Source organism: Diadema antillarum, unplaced genomic scaffold (assembly GCF_040938485.1).
Source record: "Diadema antillarum isolate AM-2024a unplaced genomic scaffold, OU_Dant_1.0 seq00000461_RagTag, whole genome shotgun sequence".
NCBI lineage: Eukaryota > Metazoa > Echinodermata > Echinoidea > Diadematoida > Diadematidae > Diadema > Diadema antillarum.
The window spans coordinates 764,177-787,142 of NW_027271432.1; the positions used below are offsets into that span (position 1 = coordinate 764,177).

At 38.7% G+C, this 22,966-nt stretch overlaps 1 protein-coding gene across 1 annotated transcript in view; it reads right to left on the bottom strand.

Moving 5' to 3' along the window:
• The window catches only part of LOC139733132 (uncharacterized), a 139,334-nt gene extending 121,355 nt beyond the window's left edge, over nucleotides 1–17,979 (bottom strand). The window contains exon 1 of the mRNA XM_071643973.1: nucleotides 17,876–17,979. Within this exon, the coding sequence (XP_071500074.1) occupies nucleotides 17,876–17,979 (104 nt within the window). The remainder of the gene's footprint in view (nucleotides 1–17,875) is intronic.
• Nucleotides 17,980–22,966: the final 4,987 nt, after the last annotated feature.

Below are 22,966 nucleotides of genomic sequence, written 5' to 3' on the forward strand. Positions count from 1 at the left end.
ATTATGTTGCAAATTTTCTTGGTGAAAACATCTCCTTGGGTCCGGTGGGGTTCAGTTCTTTTGATCATTTCTGTTGCTACCTTCATGTTAAACTTGCACGAATTATATTGTATATTGCACGTACTCCACACGTGCAATATGTCACGCATTATGTGCCAATGAAATACAATAATGTGGTCATACATAACAACATACAGCTATACTTACGAATTTATGTATAATTATGTTACATATATGATCATAATATGCTAGTACTCAACACGCTTTAGGAACACGTCTTTGCACAATTTGATTCATTACTATATGACAACAGCAGTAATAATGCAGGTGATAATCACAGAAACGCTGAAATAGCTCTATATCAGTATCAGCAACTTGTGAAGACATGCGATACCATTGTTACTGCTGTCACATGAGACTTAGGACGTAGCTATACATATGTCCCCAAAAAAATTACAATCAAATTTTTGCATTGATAACACCCAATATGATTAAACTGTCTAAATGCTACTTCAGGGTCTTAAAATATAACATCTTAGCTCTATTTTGCAGAAAACCCCATTCAATTTGGTTAAGCGGTCACAGAGAAATGTGGAATGTTGTAAAGCATGTCATGAGTCTGATTCTTCCAAGTTTAGCACTTCGATGCTTTTGTGTGTGAATACAATAGACAGAACCTGGAGGGAAGAGATTCTTGACATCCTCTACAAAATTCCTCATTTCTCTTCGACCACTGAAGCAAATCGTATGGGATTTTCTGTAAGATGTGGGCAATGAGTTAGAGTTTCATACCCTGAATTTGTATTTGTATTATTTTACTATTCTTAAAGATATCATTGCGGAGGGTCCCGTTGTATTTTTTTTTTTTTTGGGGGGGGGGGGACATACGGTACATGTACACACTTTCGCTGGGAATGTCTTCTTCTTTTCTTTTCTTTTTAGTTTGATGGTAGATCTGCAGATACGCAGATTTGATTTAATTTGATTTGATTTATTTTCTGTATGACATTTCTCTACAAGAGCATCAATTCTTAGCACTTTCATTATCATTGTACAAATTATAGCACTGCACATTAAAATGACCATTTTCAACAATTGATAATATGATAATATAATCACATGCGTAATATTTTAATTTCCATACAGAACGATTGTCAAGAATGAGCACAAAATTTGACTGCATGACAACCGATAGTGAAAGATAACAAGATAAAAAGATATGAAGGATAAAAAGATATAACAAAATAACTTTTCAATTGATGACGCAACATCAAAAGCAAAAATTTTCAGTCAGCATTTATCGCTAATATCAAACTATCTTGCTCAAAATATTCCACAGACCCGTAAGAAATGTTTTTGTCCGCTGGTATACATGTGTTTAATTGATCTCTGATAGATGGTGTTGTCCCTGAGGGGTATGACAATTTCCAAGGTAATTCCAGTAAATCTAGTGTAAAGTACTTGAAAAAGTTGTTTACTTGAGACTGTTGAAGTTCCTATATATTTGTAAAATTTTTATTATCTATTTGTTATCGGCAAAAACAACAACAACAACAGCAACACATCTCAAGCAATCCTTACCTTCCTTGATAAGGTCTTAAAAGCTATTGATAGATTTTATCATACTATTCGTGTCTTCCTGGACTTCTCCAAGGTCTTTGACACCATCGACCACATAAACTTCTTCCTAAAATTTTCCGTTATGGTATCCGAGGAAGGGCCTTGGAGTGGTTCAGGAGTTACATCATATCTAGGCCTAATAGTATTCATTCTTTTTTATTATTTGCTGACGATTCTAATGTGCTTCTCTCTCATTCTGATAGTAATATATTGATTGATACTTTAAACTACTTCAGTGGATAAGAGCGAATAAGCTGTCAATATATCTTCAAAACCAAATGAATGTTTTTAGTAACTCCCAGGAAAAACTACCCAGGAATATTTCCTGGATGATACAGTCAAAGAAGTTCCTGTAAACAAATTCTTAGATGCATTCTTGATGATAAACCACGTGGCGTTTACAAATTGATTCTGTTTGTCGAACTATTTCCGGTAATATATAGGTATCATGAATAAAGTCAAATTTTGTCTTCCCACAAACGCTATTTCGATGTTATATTCAACTTTTGTATTACCTTACTTAAACTATGGCACACTCTCCTGCAATGGGGAAACACATATCCCTAGTATATAAAAATAACAATATTATTGCAGAGAACAAAAAAAAAACGCTCTTTGTATCATTAAATTGGAATGTTAAATGGAGATGCCATACTGATGTTTTACTTTATGAAAATGTTTGTTTATACCCAGATTTTGGAATAGCATAGATAATAATTTAAAAGAATCTGTTAAGTAAATCACATTTAAATATTTCCACATTCACCAGTTAATTGCATTTATGAAAAATCCTCCATATTTTTACTTGTCCTTGAGACTGTGTTGCGTGTCCACAGACCTTTTCCATTCCTTTCCTCTTCCTTTTTTTCCCTCCATTCTTCCCTGCTCCTCTTTCCTCGTTCTTCATTGTCCAGTAATTGTGTGTGTGCATTTTCCTTCATTTCGATTATTTCTGTGTTTTGTTGTTGTTGTTATTGTTGATATTGTTGTTGTTATTGTTTTGTGTGGCCGCGTGTATATCTCTCTTTTGGTCACATTTTCCTGGTATACACGGCCAAATAGTGTCTGTGCCAAATTTTGCTATGTTATGATATATCTTATACACATGTATTTATGCATTCTAAAATTATAGCAAATATTGTTTATAGTATGTTTGTATTATCAGGAGCATATGATTTTGGTATGTTGTTGCTGTCGTTGTTTTCATTCCAGTGTTCCATGTATTACAAGCTCGGCTTTTCAGTAGAACACTCTTTTCCGTCGTTATGATTACTTTTTTGTTACCATGACAAAGTGTGCATTGTTTCTTTTCTTTTATATCATCCGTGCATATACTTTACATTGTATTCGACAAACTGTATTATCAGATGAATGAAAGTCAAATTGACAATTTGTACCGCTTTGAATCATGTTTTCTTATTCTTCTATGATGGAAATAAATTATCAATTAAATTGAATTGAATTGAATTGAATTGAATTGAAAATAACATTCTAAAGATCAGTGATTTGTACCTTTGGTTTTTAGGAAAAATCATGTACAAGCTTACTAACCATTTTCTTCCTCTGTGTTCGATTCCATGTTCGTTAAAAACAAAATTGTTCATTCATATCCTACCCAGCAATCCAATGAATTCGACTTGCCATTAACAAGGACCATTTTTGCCAGATCTATATTCTCTTTTTTTCTGGTCCTAAATGTTGAAATTTTATACATAACAGAATGAATTTGAATCGTTTCGTCATCAAAATCGTTTATCGTGCATATGCAATTAAATTTGTGCACTTTACTATTCATGCGTTTACACTGAGTTTGAATGGATATAATTTGGAACTATTGCGGTTAATTCCAGTGCTGCTATCAGGCTAAAAAAAAAATATGAGATGACTTGTTAAATTGTGTTGTATACGCAAAAATGGGAAAAAACGGTATTGCATGACACAAAACTCAAATGCCAAAGTCAGGTCTGTATCTGTGGAGGAAAGATACGATTATAGGGGGAGCGAGTCTTCAAAGATATCATTAAATCCACAGGGGACAGAAACAACCGCTGTTTAATCAAACAGAATAAAGCATTTCGGCAATGCATGCAACGCTCTGTCGACCACAGATAGGTGGAACTGGGAAGCCGTGATTAACGCAATATATAAGGGGTGGGGACCCTTGACGCTGCGTAACAGTGGTGCTCTCGTGACCACTGTTAGCTTGTAATTGGTGTGGCGTGAAGTCCCTATTGTCTACTTTTACCTGTTAACAAGTAAGTAAACACACTCGACACTAAAGTGCTCACCTGGTACTGCATTGATGTGATATTGTCCTCGTGGGGAAAATGTGTTCGCTGGAAGGACAAAGTGCCCAAGTAGATAGATAGGGGTGAAATCATTTGACTAAGAGCACAGTTTAACATACAGGTTGAAATAGTTCACTACAGTACACGTCCTAAGTTTGATGCGAATGACAACACTGCAAAAAGTCCGGTGTTAAATAGTGAACACCGAGCTGGTGTTAAATTTTCGGTGCTCATTTATGGTGTTAAATTAACACCTCCGGGTGTCATTTCCAAATATAAAACTGTTTTTTGAAGAGTTTCTTAGTAACTGCACTTCTTGTTGATTTTTAATTTGAACAAGACGATCAAAAATTTTACATTAAAATACTAGATTTTTGAAAAAATGTGAAAATAAATTTACACCACAGTAACACCAGCTGGTGTGGTCTCTTATTGAAGCTGGACGGGTGTTAAACCATTGATATTAACACCAACAAATATCAAATCAACGCCATGTGGTGTCATTTTTGAATTAACACCAGTACAGTGTCAAAATAACACCAGGTACAGTGTCAAATTAACACCACGAAGTGTCAGGTGAACACTTTTCAACACCATCACAGTGCATTTTCTACACCTGTGGGTGTGGTCCTCTATTGAAGTTTGATCGGTGTTAGATTTAACACCCATGGTGTTAAATCTAACACAGATGTTTTTACAGTGAATATTCTTGTTTGCTTGCATCTGCTCCTTCCAGATTTCAAATGGAATAGTATACAAATGTCTAATGTTTATGAGTTCTGAATATTACATGAAAGTAAAAGTTTAATCGTTCTATTCAATGACGAGAGTGGAGTTGAATAGAACGGTTAACTTGCACCGAATGTAATATTCGAACCGTCGTGACAGTTTGAATATTCACACACGATATAGGCCTGGACGACACCAAAAGTAGATTTAACGTTAAGCCTGTCTAGGAGGAGGACTAACAGTTAAGCCTAGATCTAAATCTGCTTCATGCGCGTAGGCATCAATGCTTTACGATACACAAGTTCAGTGTGTCATATAACAAATAATCATAAAGATACTCGCAATTATATCTTTTTTATTTCATTCTTTGATAGGAGCGCATATCTCAAGAGGTGCTGAGCTTAACACTACAAATGCTGTCATTCAATTCAGTTGAATTCAATTTGAATTGAAGTGAATGCTTCCATAAAATAAAAACCAAAAACAAAGTAAAAACGGTCTGGAATCGCCATTCAAAGACTCTAGATTCTGACTGGTTGACAGACCAAACGTTGTCTTGTTGCGTCAACCAGGTAGCGTTTTTATGACCACCGGTTCGAAAGATGAGGACCTGACTCTTTCCTGATGCTTGTCTAATCATGATAATGGGAAATCTCGAAGGATGGACTTGGACACGAGTCGCTACTCAGCCAGGTGTCTCAGTCATATAACACCATGGAGCTACCAGGATTTAGCTCCATGATAACACCATGTGCTGCTGCGACGTGAGTTCTCCTGGAACTCAAGAATGGCCAAACCATTCGGATAGGATCGTTTTCATTGCCTGTCGAGAGAATAATGTTTGCGAGAATACATGTATATTCAAGAACGGCATCAGAATAATGTAGCATCTGATATTTCATTCTGGACATAGTAAGACTAGTTTTAATCCCAGCTAGATGTGTGAGTAAATGATGGTTTCTTACTGAATCTACTAGAAACTATGAGAATCCCAATCCGATATTCATTTTGCGTGTATGGATCATTTTTCCCGTTTCTTTCATTTTGTTTCTTTCTTTGTTTGTTTTGCTTCTAAATTGAATAGCTACTACGGATTGTGATATGGACAGTAATGTGATAAATGGTAACGCTTTTACGAGAAGGTGACAAATTGTCAACCAATATATCAGTTTACTATACGTGGTATACCCAGCAGATATATTCTACGGATTATTCAACAGCTGATGAGGGAAGTCTTTTTTTTTGGGGGGGGGGGGGATTGAAATGACAGAAGCAGGTATTTGGATGGGTCACGTCTAGGTTGAAATAATCAAAAGTTTGTGCTTCGAAATTCATAATTAACTGCGATTCTTTGTTAAGTTTGTCGTTATAATCTTGTTAGATTAAGAAATTATCAATTTTCAACTTTTTTTTTCTTTACGAGATTATAATGGCCAATATTTATATAGCGTCATTTCAAAATAGATACAAAACGCTCACCCACAGTTAAAACAAAGTATAAGAAATCAGAAATATACTTATTGAACTAAAACAAAATCATAAACTTTATTTGATTATTTTAGCATTGATATCAATCACAACTAGAAGTTTTGTTTTGAACAAATGACTACTGTCAGCAGAGGTTGACGCCCATCCACAGCTGTGTAAGGATTAGATAAGGGAAATGTTTAGGAATTTAAAAAAAACGTGCCATAGAAACCCAGATTCCCCAGGTATTTCAGTAATTGAGAATAGGTTTATTAGGACTGATCGATAGAAAATAGTCGTCCTCGATGCTTGATGGTGTCTGTCTGTCTGCCATCTGTGCGTGTCAGTCTCACGTCGGGGAAATGATGCTAAATAACATGTCTTGTCCGTTAAGTGACATAATCATCAGCTGCCATCCAGTCTGGTTGCAGTACAATGAGATATCACGCTCGCGAAATCGATGTCCAAAATATGTTTAATCAGAGGCATATTTCGGAGTTCGCTCGGGACAGTAAAACCGCATATTATGAGATAGTAGTAAACGTATAAAAAGTTATAGGGTCTTCATGCTGACTATCTCACTGTCAATGGAATTATACATCTACAAAAAACAGCTTTCTGATGACATTTCTTCGCTTGGACCAAAGGTAGGGAATCGCATTTTTTCCATGCGAGCTCTGGGCATCCATCCTTTCGTATCATCGACGTTATCAATGTTGTTTTTCTTGTTTGTTTCCCTGCATTACGATGTAAGACGACAATGACCACGTTGATAGTGAATCAGATTACTGGTATATACATAGGCCTAGTAGCAATCGCTCGCATGCACTGTGGATGACAACGAGTTTAGGCAAGGGAACTTTAATTGTTATGTCAAAAAAAAAATGGTTGTCGGCAAGGTATAGTCAGCGTGAAACACCCGTTAACATCGGATGTATAGCAAGTATCTTTAATGCCTAAAGAATCTACACATTATGCGAATGTTTATCTGTGGGGGATTTATTGTCATTATGGCGCTGGTTGAAATGCAGAAGACTCATACCAGCATAAAACCACTTCCATTGCAACAACCGCATTGCTTTATACTCGCTGCATTGTCATCATTTCATCTACTCTTCGTTAAAAGGTTTTCAAGGAGAATTCCCGTCCTCCAACGCAAGTTGATCCGAAAAAAAAACTCGTTCGTTAGTGTTTCCGGAGTCGAGCACAGTGACCGCAATGGATACGACACTGTCACTAAGGTCATTGTGGTCGGACGGGAATCTAATGAGAGTTTCGGTGAATGCCATGTATACAGGCGGACTATAAGGAGCTGTACAGAAAACAATTGAGATGGTGTGCTTGTCCCACAGACAACGAATAATTTGGTGACGATTACTACCACTCTTCAGCATGCATGCAGGCACATGGGAACTGAGTGCCTCACGTATAGCTTTGCTTCGTTTCAGAATATTACACTTAAGATAGACATGAAGTTTACGATTTATTCTGTTCGCTTGTTTGTTCGTTCATTTATCTTCAGGTATGTTTAAACAATTTGATTTAATCCAAGCATACAGGTTACTAGCAATTGCAAGTTACTATAAGATAATAGTAGGGCCTAGTACTGATATGAAAAAGAACTAGTGTTCGTATATTCCTCCGCCATAATCACCCTGCCGATGATCGGGCCGAAAACAAGGCGTCTGTTTGGGACACAGAAGCAGACACAGAAGAAATACAGTGTAACCCTATTGCATATGAGAAACAGATCTGCCATGTATAGAATCGTTCTGAGGGAGCTGGTTAATTGACTTGATGATGTATTTGAAAGCCATATCATTAAACAGCAAATTTACTGTACACAATGCTGTAGGCTAATGCGGGCACGAAAAAAAAAATCACGTCGCAATACCGCATGCAGTACAATGCCATTGCAGTACATGCAGTTCAATGTCAATCTCGGTTATACTATACACATTTCTATTTCTATTTCATATTTCTTTATCCACACCCAATGTTGATTCCGAAATATAAAAAAATGGACCTAAATTTGGTGTCAATTCACTGCTTGTTTTTCCCCCATCATTCAATCGACGATGGCTCTTTTAGCGATGTTTAGCAGTGATAGCAGCGATCTGTAAAACTGAGTGACATATCGTCCGTTTTCATCTAAGATCTTTCCTTCTAGCACGAGAGCTATTCACCGGCCATAGGCATGCCATCGAATTTTACAATAACAACTCGTTTGACAATAACATCAAAACCTTTAACGCCTAGAAAATGTATTTCGCCACGTGCAGGACATAAAAAGGCCGATCCCTCAAAAGGATTATTTTGATTTGAACAGTGTATTGTTGTCCTTTGAATATAGTTCTTAGGTTATCACTGTCTGCCTGTGGGTAAGTCATTCACACTTGCCGTCCTTGAATATACGCTCAAAGTCTCTTTCCACCTCCCTGCGCTAAGTTATTCCCTGGTGATAACTTTGCTTTCTCTCTTCCTTGTTTTCTCCCTTCCTTTTCACTTTGTATGTTTTGAGGTGGAGGGACGTCAGACGTCATAAGCGCGGTTTACCTTATACTTGTTGCTTATGCAAAATTAGGTCGTATCCTTAAAGGACAAGTTCACCTTCATAAACATAAGGATTGAGAGAATGTAGCAATATTAGTAGAACACATCATTGAAAGTTTGAGGAAAATCGGACAATCCGTTCAAAAGTTATGAATTTTTGAAGTTTTTGTGCAGTAACCGCTGGATGAGAAGACTACTGCAGTGTGTGAATAACTTAGATGTCACATGCGTACAACAATATAAAGAAAATATAAAGAGAATTTCACAAAATTTCATCTTATGAAAAAAGTTCACATTCCCCCGACTCGTTACCGACAAATGTTATGGGTAATATTATTCCCCCTGCCTTTAGAAAGAGCAAAGTCAAGTGCTCTTTTGTTATGTGAAAAAAGTGAAAATATGTTGAATTTTCTTTATATTTTCTTTATACTGTTGTACGCATATGACTCACAAGCTGTAGTAGTCTCCTCATCCAGCGGTTCCAACACAAAAATTTTAAAAATTCATAACTTTTGCATCGATTGTCCAATTTTCCTCAAACTTTCACTGATGTGTTCTACTAACATTGTTGCATTCTCTCAATCCTTATGTGTATAGAGGTGAACTTGTCCTTTAAATGCATTGTTGTCTCAAGATTCCTGCCCGTAACGGGGGGGGGGGGGGGGGTTCGCCGGACAGGGGGGCTCGAATCCCCCCCCCCCCCCCCCTCCCGCTGACGAGCAGGGTCCGCTTGAACAAAATCGATAAAAGGAAACCAAAGCCCAAACATCAATGTGGGTTGAGTGAAAGCAGCAATATCAGTAGAACATTTAACTGAAAGTTTCAGGAAAATCGGACAATCGATTAAAAATGTTGATATTTTTTAGGTTTCGGCGCCGTCATTGCTGGATAAGAAGACAACAATAATCATAGTAATCCACAAAATTTCATTTTTTAAAATCAAAATTCATATTCCTTCCACTTGCCACTGACATATGAGTTGAGGGTGATATCATTCGCCGTGGATAAGTGGACTACTGCAGTTCATGTCGTCATTTTGGACAATATGAAGAAAATATAGTTACAATCCCATAAAATCTTATTTTTCATGAAAAGCACACATTCCATGGACTTGTTACTGACATATGTTAATGTTGATATTATTCCCCCTGCTTTCTGAAAGAGGTAAGTCGAGTACCGTCTTCTTACATTATGCTAAAAAATTAGAAATATGTTGAATTGAAAGATGATTACGTCAGTTCAAAATGGTTTGCCAACACTCAGATTCTTTTATCTTTGTAGATGATTCGGCACCGATATAATCTGCAAAAAGGGATGTATATATATATATATATATATATATATATATATATATATATATATATATATTTATATATATATTTATATATTCATACAAGATATCGCAATCTGTTGTCGACCAAAATTGTCTTGATCTTTATTTCGTCCGGCCTTTCTCTGGAAAATCAAATCCACTATTAGTAACACATTATTCTCTTCCTCAGGGGATTCAGAGGCAATAAGTCGAGAAACTTGAATTAGTATGCAGAGTAGGGAAACTTCAAGGAAATGGGGGGCATTAGAAACGAAGGGATGATGCCGGCATTTTAAGCCTGTGTCATGCATTTGACAATGGACGTTAAGGTGACCCAGTTTTTAAATTTAATTTTTCCACTTTCGCGGACGGTAATTCAACGTGCAATTTACCGCGTATCATTTTTCTTAGTCGAAGGAGAATGCATATTTACACTGAATTCTCCGTCGCTGGTCCCCCCCCCCTCTCTCTCTCTCTCTCTCTCTCTCTCTCTCTCTCTCTCTCCCTCTCTGCATGGGGCATCATGTCTTCACTCTCGTGACATGAAGAAGTATTCTGCTCAAAGAGATAAGGTCATGATATCATGAAAACAAGTGTATTATGTGGTGCACATTATATGTCCGCGCATTCATTACTAATTTTGTAATGTATTTTGGGGAATCCATACACATTGTGTGTCTGCGAGTGCATGGAATAATCGTTAATGTAATATAACCTGTATGCAATGCGTGAGTACGTAGTACTAACGTCCAGTATAATCGCATATTCGTTGATCTTTTATACATTACTTCCACATTTTTTCTTCAAATACTATTCATTACACTCAGTCTATCTACCTTAATGTTAAAATCTACGTGATCCTCATTCCAATTCTGTTCACTTGAATTGTCTCTCCGCCCTTCAGTTTATTCCCCGTATTTATCGTTCCTTCTCCTTCTCCTATTTCTTCCTTTCTGTAACCAACGCCGCGCCTCTTAAGTCATTCCGTGCAGGGCATTTTCGCTTGCTTGCAGTACATCGGCTCTAGATAGTTTCGGCTCCTGTCGCATAGCCGTTTCGATGGCGTAATTTCCCATCCTTGCGTGTTCTTTGTGACACAAAGAAATGGTTAGCCTTTCAGTGACAACTGAAAAACCATTTCCAAGACGGTGTAATGCCAACAAATACGAAAGAATTATAACCAACCACCATGTAAGTTACATGGAAAGAAAGACGCGGCGATGCGGGCGTGGGGATGTACAGCTCTCCATTCCTAATATGCTTGTTTGCAGTCTTTAATAAAAGGTCTGTATTTGCATTTCAATGCGTGTTTCTTCAACGTGGAATGTAAGTATGGTTTGTTGTTTGCTATAAAATGATATGATGATGGACAACCGTTCTCTGTGCTCATGCAGACGTGCGAGTGAGCTTATGAGTGTGTTTGAGTGAGGACACATAACCATGGTTACTTGGCCACTCTATTTGATCAAAATAACATTCGGTCTGTGAGAGCGGTAAATCTGCTGAAGAATGGAAAATTCAAAACAAGGCGAGACGATGCAGAGGTACGATATTAATGGCAACACCCATTATGAATGATCCATCATTATATTGCCTTTTTGTCATATGCTTTTAGTGACATTTGCAGCAAAGTATGGGAATATAAAAGGTAACTTTGAAAATTGACCTATTCTCCTTGAAATCTTGTTTGGGTCTCAAATTGTGATATCAAATAAATGGACAACACTCTCCCCTTGATCAATAATTTGCTCTCATGTGCCTAAACATCATATTTATTTTGTATAAGAAATAAGAGAGTGTCAATAATGTATTCGTCAATATAAATGCTTCTGTGACGCTGTTTGCGTGTATTAACGTGCGCGTAGGTGGATAGTGGTGTGTTTCTGGTGTATGTGCGTGTGTGTGTGTGTGTGTGTGTGTGTGTGTGTGTATGAGGAAGAGTGAGAAAAGGTCTAAGGACCATAATAATTATGTGAGTGTATGGCCAAGGGGAGAGTGGAGTATCTTCTAGCAATATTACCATCAATGTAAAGGCATATTGTAATTTATACGACGTCGGTGTAAACCACGCTGCATAAATCACGATACTATTCCATTCCCACCTTGTGATAAATCACAGAAACCAATGTGTTGACAGAGAGGCTTACAAGAAAGCGGTTGATGGGAGCCTCCAGCGCAATGTTCGTGGGATGTTCTCCATGTTGCGCATTATAATTCTTGAAATAACTCCATGGCAGGCGCATTCTGGCATTCGCTGGACTCGCGGCTCGCCTCGACACCGCCATACATGGTTGGCCTGGTCTGGAAGGGAGAGTGGGAGACACGCGTTTTATACCCACCCATGTTTTCATCGATTGCTATTGATTCCCAAGAAGGGCCTGACTGACATGTGGTCAGATCAGGTAAACCTTTCCTCCCTCCACACCTGAATAATTTTATGTATAAAAGCTGCAGTCCCCGTGATGTTCCTTTCGTTTGAATATGGGTGAAGTCCGACAAGTTCAAAGGTTAAACGGTTAATGAATTTCATTTTAAAAGCTCTGCATATGTCGTATTGTACTGTACTCTCTACAATTTTCCTGTTTTGAGCTATGATCACTTAATTCATAACATGTTTATCACCGAAAGTTTAAACTTTTAAATTTTAAGTTTGCATAATAAGTTTACATAATAAAATGCCTGTGATAATGTTGAAGCTAAGATCTGTTTAAATTAATGATTATTGTATTACAGGTCAATATATATATATATATATATATATATATATATATATATATATGATATATATATATATATATGTTGTATTCATTTTCAATTATAATTATAATAGAATTGCATTTGTAGAGTAAATGTACCAAGGCCCGTGGTTCTCTTTTATGAAGAATCATTGTTTTGTTTGTACATTAACATCAATGGCACGCATGCAATACAGCCTATATGGACTGTTATGTACCATTCTTGTTTTGACGAAATCAACCAATATCTATCTATCTCTCTATCTATCTACCACGACGCATGCATAGTGGACTGATGCTAAAACTGATCCATATCGTTCAATTCCTCATTATTCATATGGAGAAATCAACAGATCATTAATAAACTTAACCCCGTTAATAAGTTGTGGTAATTAACAAACAAGAAAAGAAATTTGATAAATCAGAATTCTCTCTGAGGCAAAAAAAAAATACAATGAACACGGTGAAAGATGTGTCTTGGTTTCATGATAATTTTTTTTTTTCACTTTACTCTCCAGCTGATTATAAGCATAATGAACACAACCTTTCTTTAATCGAATACATTAAGTTTCATTAATGACATTGTCCAATAAAATGCTAAAATACCTAGTTTGGATATCATCTAACATCTTGCAATGGAGAAATTTTTAAAGCATTAAGGTATAGAGTAAAGGAAGCTTAGCTTAACAATCGGTGAAATTGCGTTCCTTAAAGGTTACTTTGAAATTATCCTATTAGAAGGAAAGTATACTTTCCGGTCACATGCTGTTTTTTTGTTTTTTTTTGTTTTTTTTTTTTTTGTATTCCAAGTATTACTCTTGAATTTGCTTCAGCTCTTCCAAGCAGCTCGTCGGGATTCAAACTCGAGCATCGAGAGAGTAAACTCGAGCACTATATGCTCTGGGCAACCAATAACAATAGCAATAACTCCGAGAAGTATAGGCCCTATATACACGGGTGCTATACAATAAGTCATACGAGTAGAATTAAGTACTTCTGCTGTGATGAGCTGTGCTATAGTGAGGCAATAAGAAGTCTTAATTTTCCTCGTTGATACTAATTTCCAGTATAAGAATGTTTCGCTATTACAATCAGATTTAGGTTATGAATTGACATTTTTCATGAAATGCGAAGTTACTCCCAATAGACATCATGTTCAGAAAATATTTTTGTTGAGATGGCTGTAAGTTGCCTATAAGCATATACATGCAATGACATCCAGCGTTCCGAGATGACACAAGTGTTCGCATTCATAAAGGAAGTCTAAATCAAATTAATGGCTTAAATCTAGTCCGTGGATGAAAGCAAGCTCGTAATAAGCGCACCTCGCAAATGGGCATGTCAGCGAGCAAAATCCAATTTGCGTATGCAATCCAAATTTGCTTAATTCATGGTTTGGGTTTAAAATACCTTTGTGACTTCCGGTTTATAGGTTTATGTCTTTTTGAGCCGGTATGGAAATACACCGTAAAGATAGGGGTCTAACTAAAGTAGATTATATAACTTTACATTGAATATATAGTTTTACAGAATTCTAGTGAACCAAAAAAATCAATATAAAGATAAAATATGGTTAGTGCATGTAACAATGCAGGACAGACAGACAAGGATCTCTACTCTAGATATCATTCAAGCGAGGATATATATTTCACATGAACTGGAAATCTTGTACTTGACTGTATAGACATAAACTATAAGACTAATCAAGGGCATTGGTTGTAAAGGGCTTGAGGAAAAGCTATCAAATAGAGCGGAAGATAGCATTTATTGTACAAACAATAAAAATTGAGGTGAAAGAGACAAAAAGAAAGGCATTGTCATATTTCATAGATATTGTTACCCCTGATGTTATCATTGCCAACTATAACGTGATAAATACTGTCATGATAAATACTGTCATAATTAGTACCATTAGTGACAGCACTACATAAATTACTGTCACAATCTTTGTTTTCTTTGGTGATAATTATGATCTACAAACAAAATTTGTCAATTAGTCATGAATGTCTGATTTGAGATCTACTCTATACAACTTAACACTTTGTTGTTACTGTGCTCACGAAAATACACACACACACACACACACATACACACACACAAACAAACCATGAATGAGAGTATTTGGCGGATTTTAAAAGTCATCGCCTCTCAGAGAGGTCTATCGGTCGTTTTGCGTCAGACGTCAAGCTACCTCCCAATGTAATGTAATGTTGGCCCAAGCATTGGTGTACTGAAATACTTGATCTTCAGTCCGTAATATTGTCGAATTCCTATCTGTCAACGCTAATCTATGATGGGATACTGGACTGATCATTCGGCTCTTCTCGTCTGGAGAGAGTCCAAATTAACACAGAGGCATTTCCGGTCCCAATCATCTCCAAGTGTTTGGGCATGCGGTGAAGTACTGGCCTGGCGTGTGCAGAGTGGTTAGGGATTAAACACAATTACAAATGTAATTCGGCCGATCTTACCTTGCATCACCATTGGGGTTTCGAGGGAAATTCGAGACGTTGATCGAACGAGTGGTTTCCTGCTATGTGGCAACTACATTGTACGTGGCAGTGCTCTTGAGAAGAACTAGCTCTAGGCAACAATCAGTTTGTACTACTCATAGACAACACAACAACCATCGAGCAGCCTACAGGAGAACATTATAAGTACCATGATTCTATAGCATTTCGATTGGACGTTACTTGAAAGAAGGGTAAAATGGGCGCGCTAGAGATAGCAATATAAAGTTTCATATCGTACCTCGGTATGTGTCACCCGAGAAACCTGAACAGTCTGACAGTATGGTTTGCATAACTATCATTTCGATACTTGATAAGGACTGTAATACTTACACTTTCTCGGTTACAAAACTACAATTCCATATCATATTATGACTCTGAAAAGTTCACGAGTCTCTTGTGAATGTGATGTGAAGAAAGTTAATACCCCTGACCCAAGAGTATGTATACAAGACACCCAGCTTTTGAAATGAAACTCCTATGTAGAACTGTGGACGGAATAAAGAGGACAAAGTGAATTAGTTGGATGAAGGGAAATGTGGCCTTTCACAAGGGAATCAAAATGAAGACCCAATAAAAACAAATATGATAACAAGCACAACAAATAATGCCAAAGATTCAAGATGGTGCAGCATGTATTATGGCAACTAGCCCTATGCATTGTTCTATACAGAGTCTGTGCATTATTATATTTTGTGACACTGTAAACGAAAGAACAACTCAAAGATGTGCCAATCAACGTTTTCATTTTAATCTTTCACCGACATAAAGCAGGGACTGCGGAAGCGGGGGGGGGGGACTGTAGCCCCCTCCCGCACTTTTGGCTTTTACACCGCCCCCCCCCCCCAAAAAAAAAAAAAAAGAAAGAAAGAAAAAACTTCAAGAACATGCCTCGAAAAGAATAATGAAAAACGCTACAGACACCATGACTTTCCGAGGGACGGGGACGGGGATATCATTGACTTTTTTCCCCTGATATTTATTGATTTCATTCAGATCATTCATTAATCAACCCATTCTGGGTGTAACATGGACAAAAAAAAAACACGGTACAAATGCAATTCAAAACACAAACATATCCATTTGTCAATTTATACTGCAAATAATCTCTCTTCAACATAGATAACTCGGTTATAAATCAACCGTACTAACAATTTCTTCACGAGAAAGTTTTGACATGTACCAAACCTATATCCCTTGAATATATTGAATCATATAACTCCTTCTCACTTACTGGGGCATGACAAAAAACAAATACATTATACAATGTAGAAATCTAGAATGAAATCATTCATAAGAAAAAAAAACCCGACCAACCCTTCCCCTCCCAACCGAAACAAATCTACATCTATCCTAAATATTAAATCCTACCAATATCTATAATACCATTTATAACTACTAATATCCTTCTTCAAATCAAATCCCCATCCCATCAACCCCCGATTAACCAAAACTTAAACCACCCCACACCCACATTCACCAACCACACACATACACACACATACACACACACACACACACTCATACACACACACATTCTCAAAAAACGTTCAGCGGCCCCTGTGAAAGAAAACATCATGGCGCAACGTGTTTATTTTTTTTTTTCATCTCTCTGTCTAAACTGAAAAATGCAATGTAATCCTGAACACCTAATACAATGTACAGGAGCTACAGCAAATGTGTGTATACGTGTGTGTGCGCTCGTCTATGACAAATCAATATGCTGACATGTTTTTTTTTTCATGTCTTTAAAAACTGGAAAAAATGCAATGCAATCCTGAACAACTTATACATGTACAGGAGAACAGAAAATGTGTGTGTGTGTGTGATTTTTTTTTTAAATCAAGCATACTGCTGATGTATATTGTGTTTACACATTTAAGATGAATTTTTTTGTGTCATGTGAAATTACAGAGATAAAATAAAGATTACTGAAAAAAAACACCCAAAATAATGTGTATAGCCCCTGTTCTACCGTATGCCGTTCTCGCCACGATTTTCTCAGATCGGGAAGGATCGGGTAAAACATCAGCCGATCTGGACACAGTACGATGTTAGAACGCTCTAAGGACGCTGTATTTACGACTAACACGTGCTTGCTACGCTCTTACTACGATGATCGGGAATGAGAATTTGCAATCTCTGTCGCTGCAAATACGCTTTAGAACGATGTGACTACGCTGTTCTAGCGATGTTGCCGATGCTATCCGATCTATGCACACTGTATTTATGCGCTCTGAACGATTTATACCATCTTATCACGCTGTTCTCCCGTCCGGAGAGCTGAAAAATGCCCTAAGTGCCCCGATATACCCCAATTCGACTGTCGATCCTCAGTCAGTCAACTTATTACCGTGAAAAATCATTATACTTTGGACCTTGGAGAGGCTTCTCAACTCACGGTTCTTCTGCAGCAATTCATTATTAATCAAAGACGTGCTGATCTTTTCCAAGGCTTTTTCTTGATGCCCTTGCTTTTATAGCCCGTCTTCTTCCTGTTGTAGATGATTTCATATTCTTCCAAATTCTACAATGTCCTCTTCTTCCTCCTCTGTTAGCATCACATGCAGTCTATCTTTCTCCGCCTTGTGGGTAGCTGGCTGCTTTCTTCTCTTCTTTGTCTTCATCTCTTCTTCTTCTTCTTCTTCTTCGAAGATTTGCGCTCCTTCTTCATATTCTGCCTCGACAGGTGCAGCGACAACGTCCTCCTCCTCCTCCTCCTCAACAGTTTTGCCTCTCGATCTCTTTGATCTTCTGGCAGACATTTTGGCTGCGAATTTTCCAGCGTATCGGCTGCGTCTCTTTTAGAGCGGCGAGAGCGAAAGACATGCGTAATTGAGTCTGGGAAAGCGTTGGAACAGCGTAGCTAAAGCGGAAACAGCGTAACCAAAGCGGGAATGAAAAGTACTGAGAGCGTTGTAGGAACGGACCTTGATTTTACACGAGAGTAGAGAACGTAGTGAGAGCGGCGTTAGAGCGGGAAGGTCGTGCTTAGGGAAGAGCGGCGCAGCAGCGGGACCACGTCGGCGTCTAGTTTACTTCCCGTTCTTGTGCCGATGTTACTACGATCATAAGACCTTGTTACGCTCATCCCGCGGTGTTTACACTGTCACTACGCTCTCCCCACTTGCCTTACGATTCAAAATAGGTCAATTTTGATCGGGGAGATCGGGAAGAAATTTTGAACAGGTTCAAAATTTCTTCCCGATCTGAAAAAATGCCCGCCCAACCCCGTCCTCCGGACACTGCTGCGATGCTTCCGATCCCTGCACTTTCGCAGATCCCTCCCGATCTACTAGATCGGGATAGATCGGGGGTCCAGATCGTGATAGTGGAACGGGAGCTTAAGAATGTAAAGCCCCGTTCCACTATCACGATCTGGACCCCGATCTGTCGCGATCTAGCAGATCGGGAGAGAGCGGCAAACCCCGCGTTCACATTGGTCCCCGCGACGCGGGGAAAGTCCCGAGCTGTGGGACTTTCTCCTCCAAAACCATAATGTGAACGCTCACTGGGACTTGTCCCCCCGTCCCCGTCAAGCAAGTCGGGTACGGGGACAAGATATGGAGGGAAGAGTGACCTTGGGACGAAATTGATAGCGTCCAGCTGTGGTCATCAAATGTGCGCATGCGCTATGCCTGGCAGAGCTCGCCCCAAGCCCCAATTGCCCCCACAGCTCGGGGACAGATGAGATACCAATGTGAACGGTCAGTCGTAAAAAAGATAAGATCTCTTGTGGCTGTCCCCGCATCGCGGGGACCAATGTGAACTCAGGGAAAAGCGTACGGGGATCGGAAGCATCGTAGCAGCAGCATGTGGAGGTCGGGGTTGGAGCGGGCATTTTTTCAGATCGGGAAGAAATTTTGAACCTGTTCAAAATTTCTTCCCGATCTCCCCGATCAAAATTGACCTATTTTTTATCGTACGGCAAGCGGGGAGAGCGTAGTGACAGCGTAAACACAGCGGGATGAGCGTAACAAGGTCTTTCTGAGCGTAGTAACATCGGCACAAGAACGGGAAGAAAACTACACAAAAATGTCTGTCAGAAGAAGATCAAGGAGATCGAGAGGCAGAAGTGTTGAGGAGGAGGAGGGCATTGTTGCTGCACCTGTCAGGGCAGAACATGAAGAAGAAGGAGCTCAAATTTTCGAAGAAGGAGAAGAGATGAAGAAAAAGAAGAGAAGAAAGCAGCAAAGCAGCTACGCAAAAAGCGAAGAAAGAGAGACTGCACGTGATGCTTAAAGAGGAGGAAGAGGATATAGCAGAATTTTGAAGCACGTCTTTGTTTATAACAATGCATTGCTGCAAAAGAACCGTGAGTTGAAGAGCCTCTTCGAGGTCCACAGTATAATTCTTCGGTTCTGCGTGCTAATAAGTTGACTGACTGCAGATCGACAGTCGGAATCGGGGTACATCGGGACACATCGGGCACTTTTCAGCTCTCTGAACGGGGTGACAGCGTGATAAAATCGTATAGATCGTTCAGAGCGTAGATACAGCGTGCATCGATCGGATAACATCGACAACATCGCACTGACAGCGTAGCTACATCGTTCTAAAGCGTAGCTGCAGCGGCAGAGATCGTGATGCCTCATTCCCGATCATCGTAGTAAGAGCGTAGAAAGCACATGGTAGTCGCAACTGCGGCGAACTTAGAGCGTCCTAACATCGTACTGTGTCCAGATCGGCTCAGGTTTTACCCGATCCTTCCCGATCTGAGAAAATTGTCAAATCGTAGCGAGAACGGCATAGTGGAACAGGGGCTTAAATGTGCGTAAGTTTCTCACATTTTAATACTGCTGAGATCACCACGATCACTACTGAAACTCCTGAAACTAAACATTTAAAACAAAACGAACACTAATGTGACCATTGATGCCTTTCGTATTATTTCGTATTGTAGCGTTGGTTTCTTTTTTCCCCTCTCCTTAGGCCACGGACAAAATACCTTTTCTTAGTTATAATCATTTCAAACATTAATTTTACTTGAAATGTTGCATATTTAAATGATCTGGTTGCACTCGATTAAAAATATGATTGTCGGTATAAAATAGCGTTGCATCGTATAAGCGTGATATATGAGACCTTTTTTTTGAGCTGAAAGCTCTGTTAAGGCCGATACGTCGTGTATTGTCAAAGGCATGTTCCTGAATGGTTTTGACTGTTACAAAAGGGTATACTGCTGCCCTTTGGGGATGAATTGATTTGTTTGTTTCCACTGGGTTAATTATATTTGTCAGACATGGAAGCATTACTTAAACAGACTATAATATTTCAAGAACAGCTCGGAGTATCGTGATCAGCTCTGGTGAAAATCTTGTTTGATGCGTAAGAAAGTGAGACACTCCCTCCCTTAAACTTTTAACATGATATAAGTAGTTTAAATCTGAGAGTGCTTCTTCGTTTTGTTTTGATTTGTTTTGTTTTTCCACTAGAGGAATCCCTGCCAGGTTCGATATCTGCAAGTTCTTTGTAATCGTCTTGCTGTATGCAGTACTTTTTTCACACTTGATGAATTTGCTGCTTGCATCATGTCCTTGTCACCTTGACTATCCCATGCATGAATAATCTTATCGGATGATCACTTTCACTTATTCTTTCCCTGGAATGCGTCGAATTGAGCGAGTTGATGTGGCCTTGCATCAATGTAGCCTTGATATTATGGGTATGAGAGTTGTTTCCTACTTGCTGTGCCAAGCATTGCAACATAAAGTGCAGCGAGCTATCTCCGTTTTACTTCCAGCTACCTATGATAACATCGTATTTACATCTAGAAGCAAGTACGATTGTTACCAGCATGAGACCAATTTAGAGCAGAGCGCGGGCGAAAAGCCAGATGGGGTAGTCCATATTCCTGTTATGATCCTTGTCAATAAAAAAGAATGCATTCGACGGTTTCCATCAAATATGGGTCCCCCTTGCAGTATGTGTGCCTGACGTCATAGACTGATGCTATATTTTTCCCCCACTCGTGTGTCTACGTCACAGTAGTCATAGAACCCTTCTCTTTCGATGTCTCTCCGTCTCGGTTGGCATATGGGATTCAAAAATGTTCTGGCGGTTTAAAGGAGATAGAAATAGATTGGCTAGGGTAAAAGTCAGCATTTTTTGTCTGTCTTTTCAATCGAATACTTTCAATGCCATAAAATATGACGGCCAATATAATATTGAAAGAAGAGAAATTTTGGTACTCGTACTATTCTTTTGTAAAGTCCAACGGACTTTCATGCTGTGTAAACAGTGCCAACAACATTTTGTTTCCATTTATCTCTACTTTTTCTATTCCCCACCCAGTCTAAGTAGCTTTCTACGTCATCCGCAACTATATTTGCTTTATGACATGTCTACCTTCTAAATGTAATCAAATGCTAATGCTAATGTTTATGTGACAATTAATGAAGAAAATGAAATCAAGTTCCGCCACTTTGCGCAATCAGGCGCTTGTGTTGCAAGAATTCAATGAAACAAACTATTTCGTCCATATTGCTTGAATTCTTAATGAGCGATCAAAATATTTGTTGTACTCGTGCAATTGTTTATATAAAGAACATAACTGAAGTCTCATATACATACGATCATGCTACACAGGATTAAATGCTGCATTGTCACACCTAAACATTTCAAGCCTTGCGTATAAAACAGTCGAACATTCACTATCTGGGTTGCTTGTACTTTACGGAGCATAGCTCAACGTAAAAATGTAAATAAGATCAAGATACGGAAAGAAAAGGAATCAAGCAAAGTAAATAAAGGGGACTAGTATTCTATAGATATCACAATTTTTTTGTTGTTGAATAAAAAGAAGATGAACGTAAATTGTGTCATCATTGTGAAAAGAAACGTGTAGTCAGTAGCTTCGGTTTTTTAGGCGAAATAAGGTTCGTAATTTCTAAGGTTTGTTAGCATATACGCACCTTATTCTTATTCCTTTTTTACATTTTTTTTTTTGTCTATCGTATCAACGAACCTCCGGAATAATGAACCCGATTTCATTTTCGGATTAACGAATTTCGGAATAACGCACCTATTTCACGTTCGGACCAACGAATGACGCCAGTGTTAAGATTAACGAAGCCTATTTCATGAGCTGATTAACAAACTTCTGGGTTATACGGACTTTGTGAGCTTTGGAATAACGAACCTTCGGAATAACGATCATCACCAAAATTCTCCGTGTGTTATTATTCTACTCTTTAAAGGGCGTGTTGTGACACGGATTGTCGGCTCCTGCCCGGGGCGACAATCCGTGACGGGCGTTGGCGGCACGGATTGTCGCCCCCGTCACGGATTGTCGTCTGGCGACAATCCGTGACGAGGCTGGCGGCACGGATTGTCGCCCGCCCTCGAAGCACATTTTGCTGGGTAATATCGTTCTGGACATAGTCATTGAAATACTAACACATAACTTACATGGCTACATCCATGCAAACATGCCATGTAAAAAGTCATGGTGAGGTTTCAAGGAAGTGTGTATGTGCGCGTGCACATGATAATTTAGTGTCCGTTTGTGTGTGTGTGTGTGTGTGTGTGTATGATGGAAGAATGTGTTTATTATGTCAGCTTTTTGCGTATGTGTTTTTTAGCTGCGCGTGGGGAGGGATACCTAGTAAGCTGTTGCTGGCATAAACGTTGATATTGATTTCATCAGCAGCTTTGACTTTGATGAGTTTGTTTGGCGGATTTGTATATGAATTCGGAGTGGAGCTTGCGTGCGGGCGGATGCTGCTTTTCTGCATACGGTCCATTATGTCT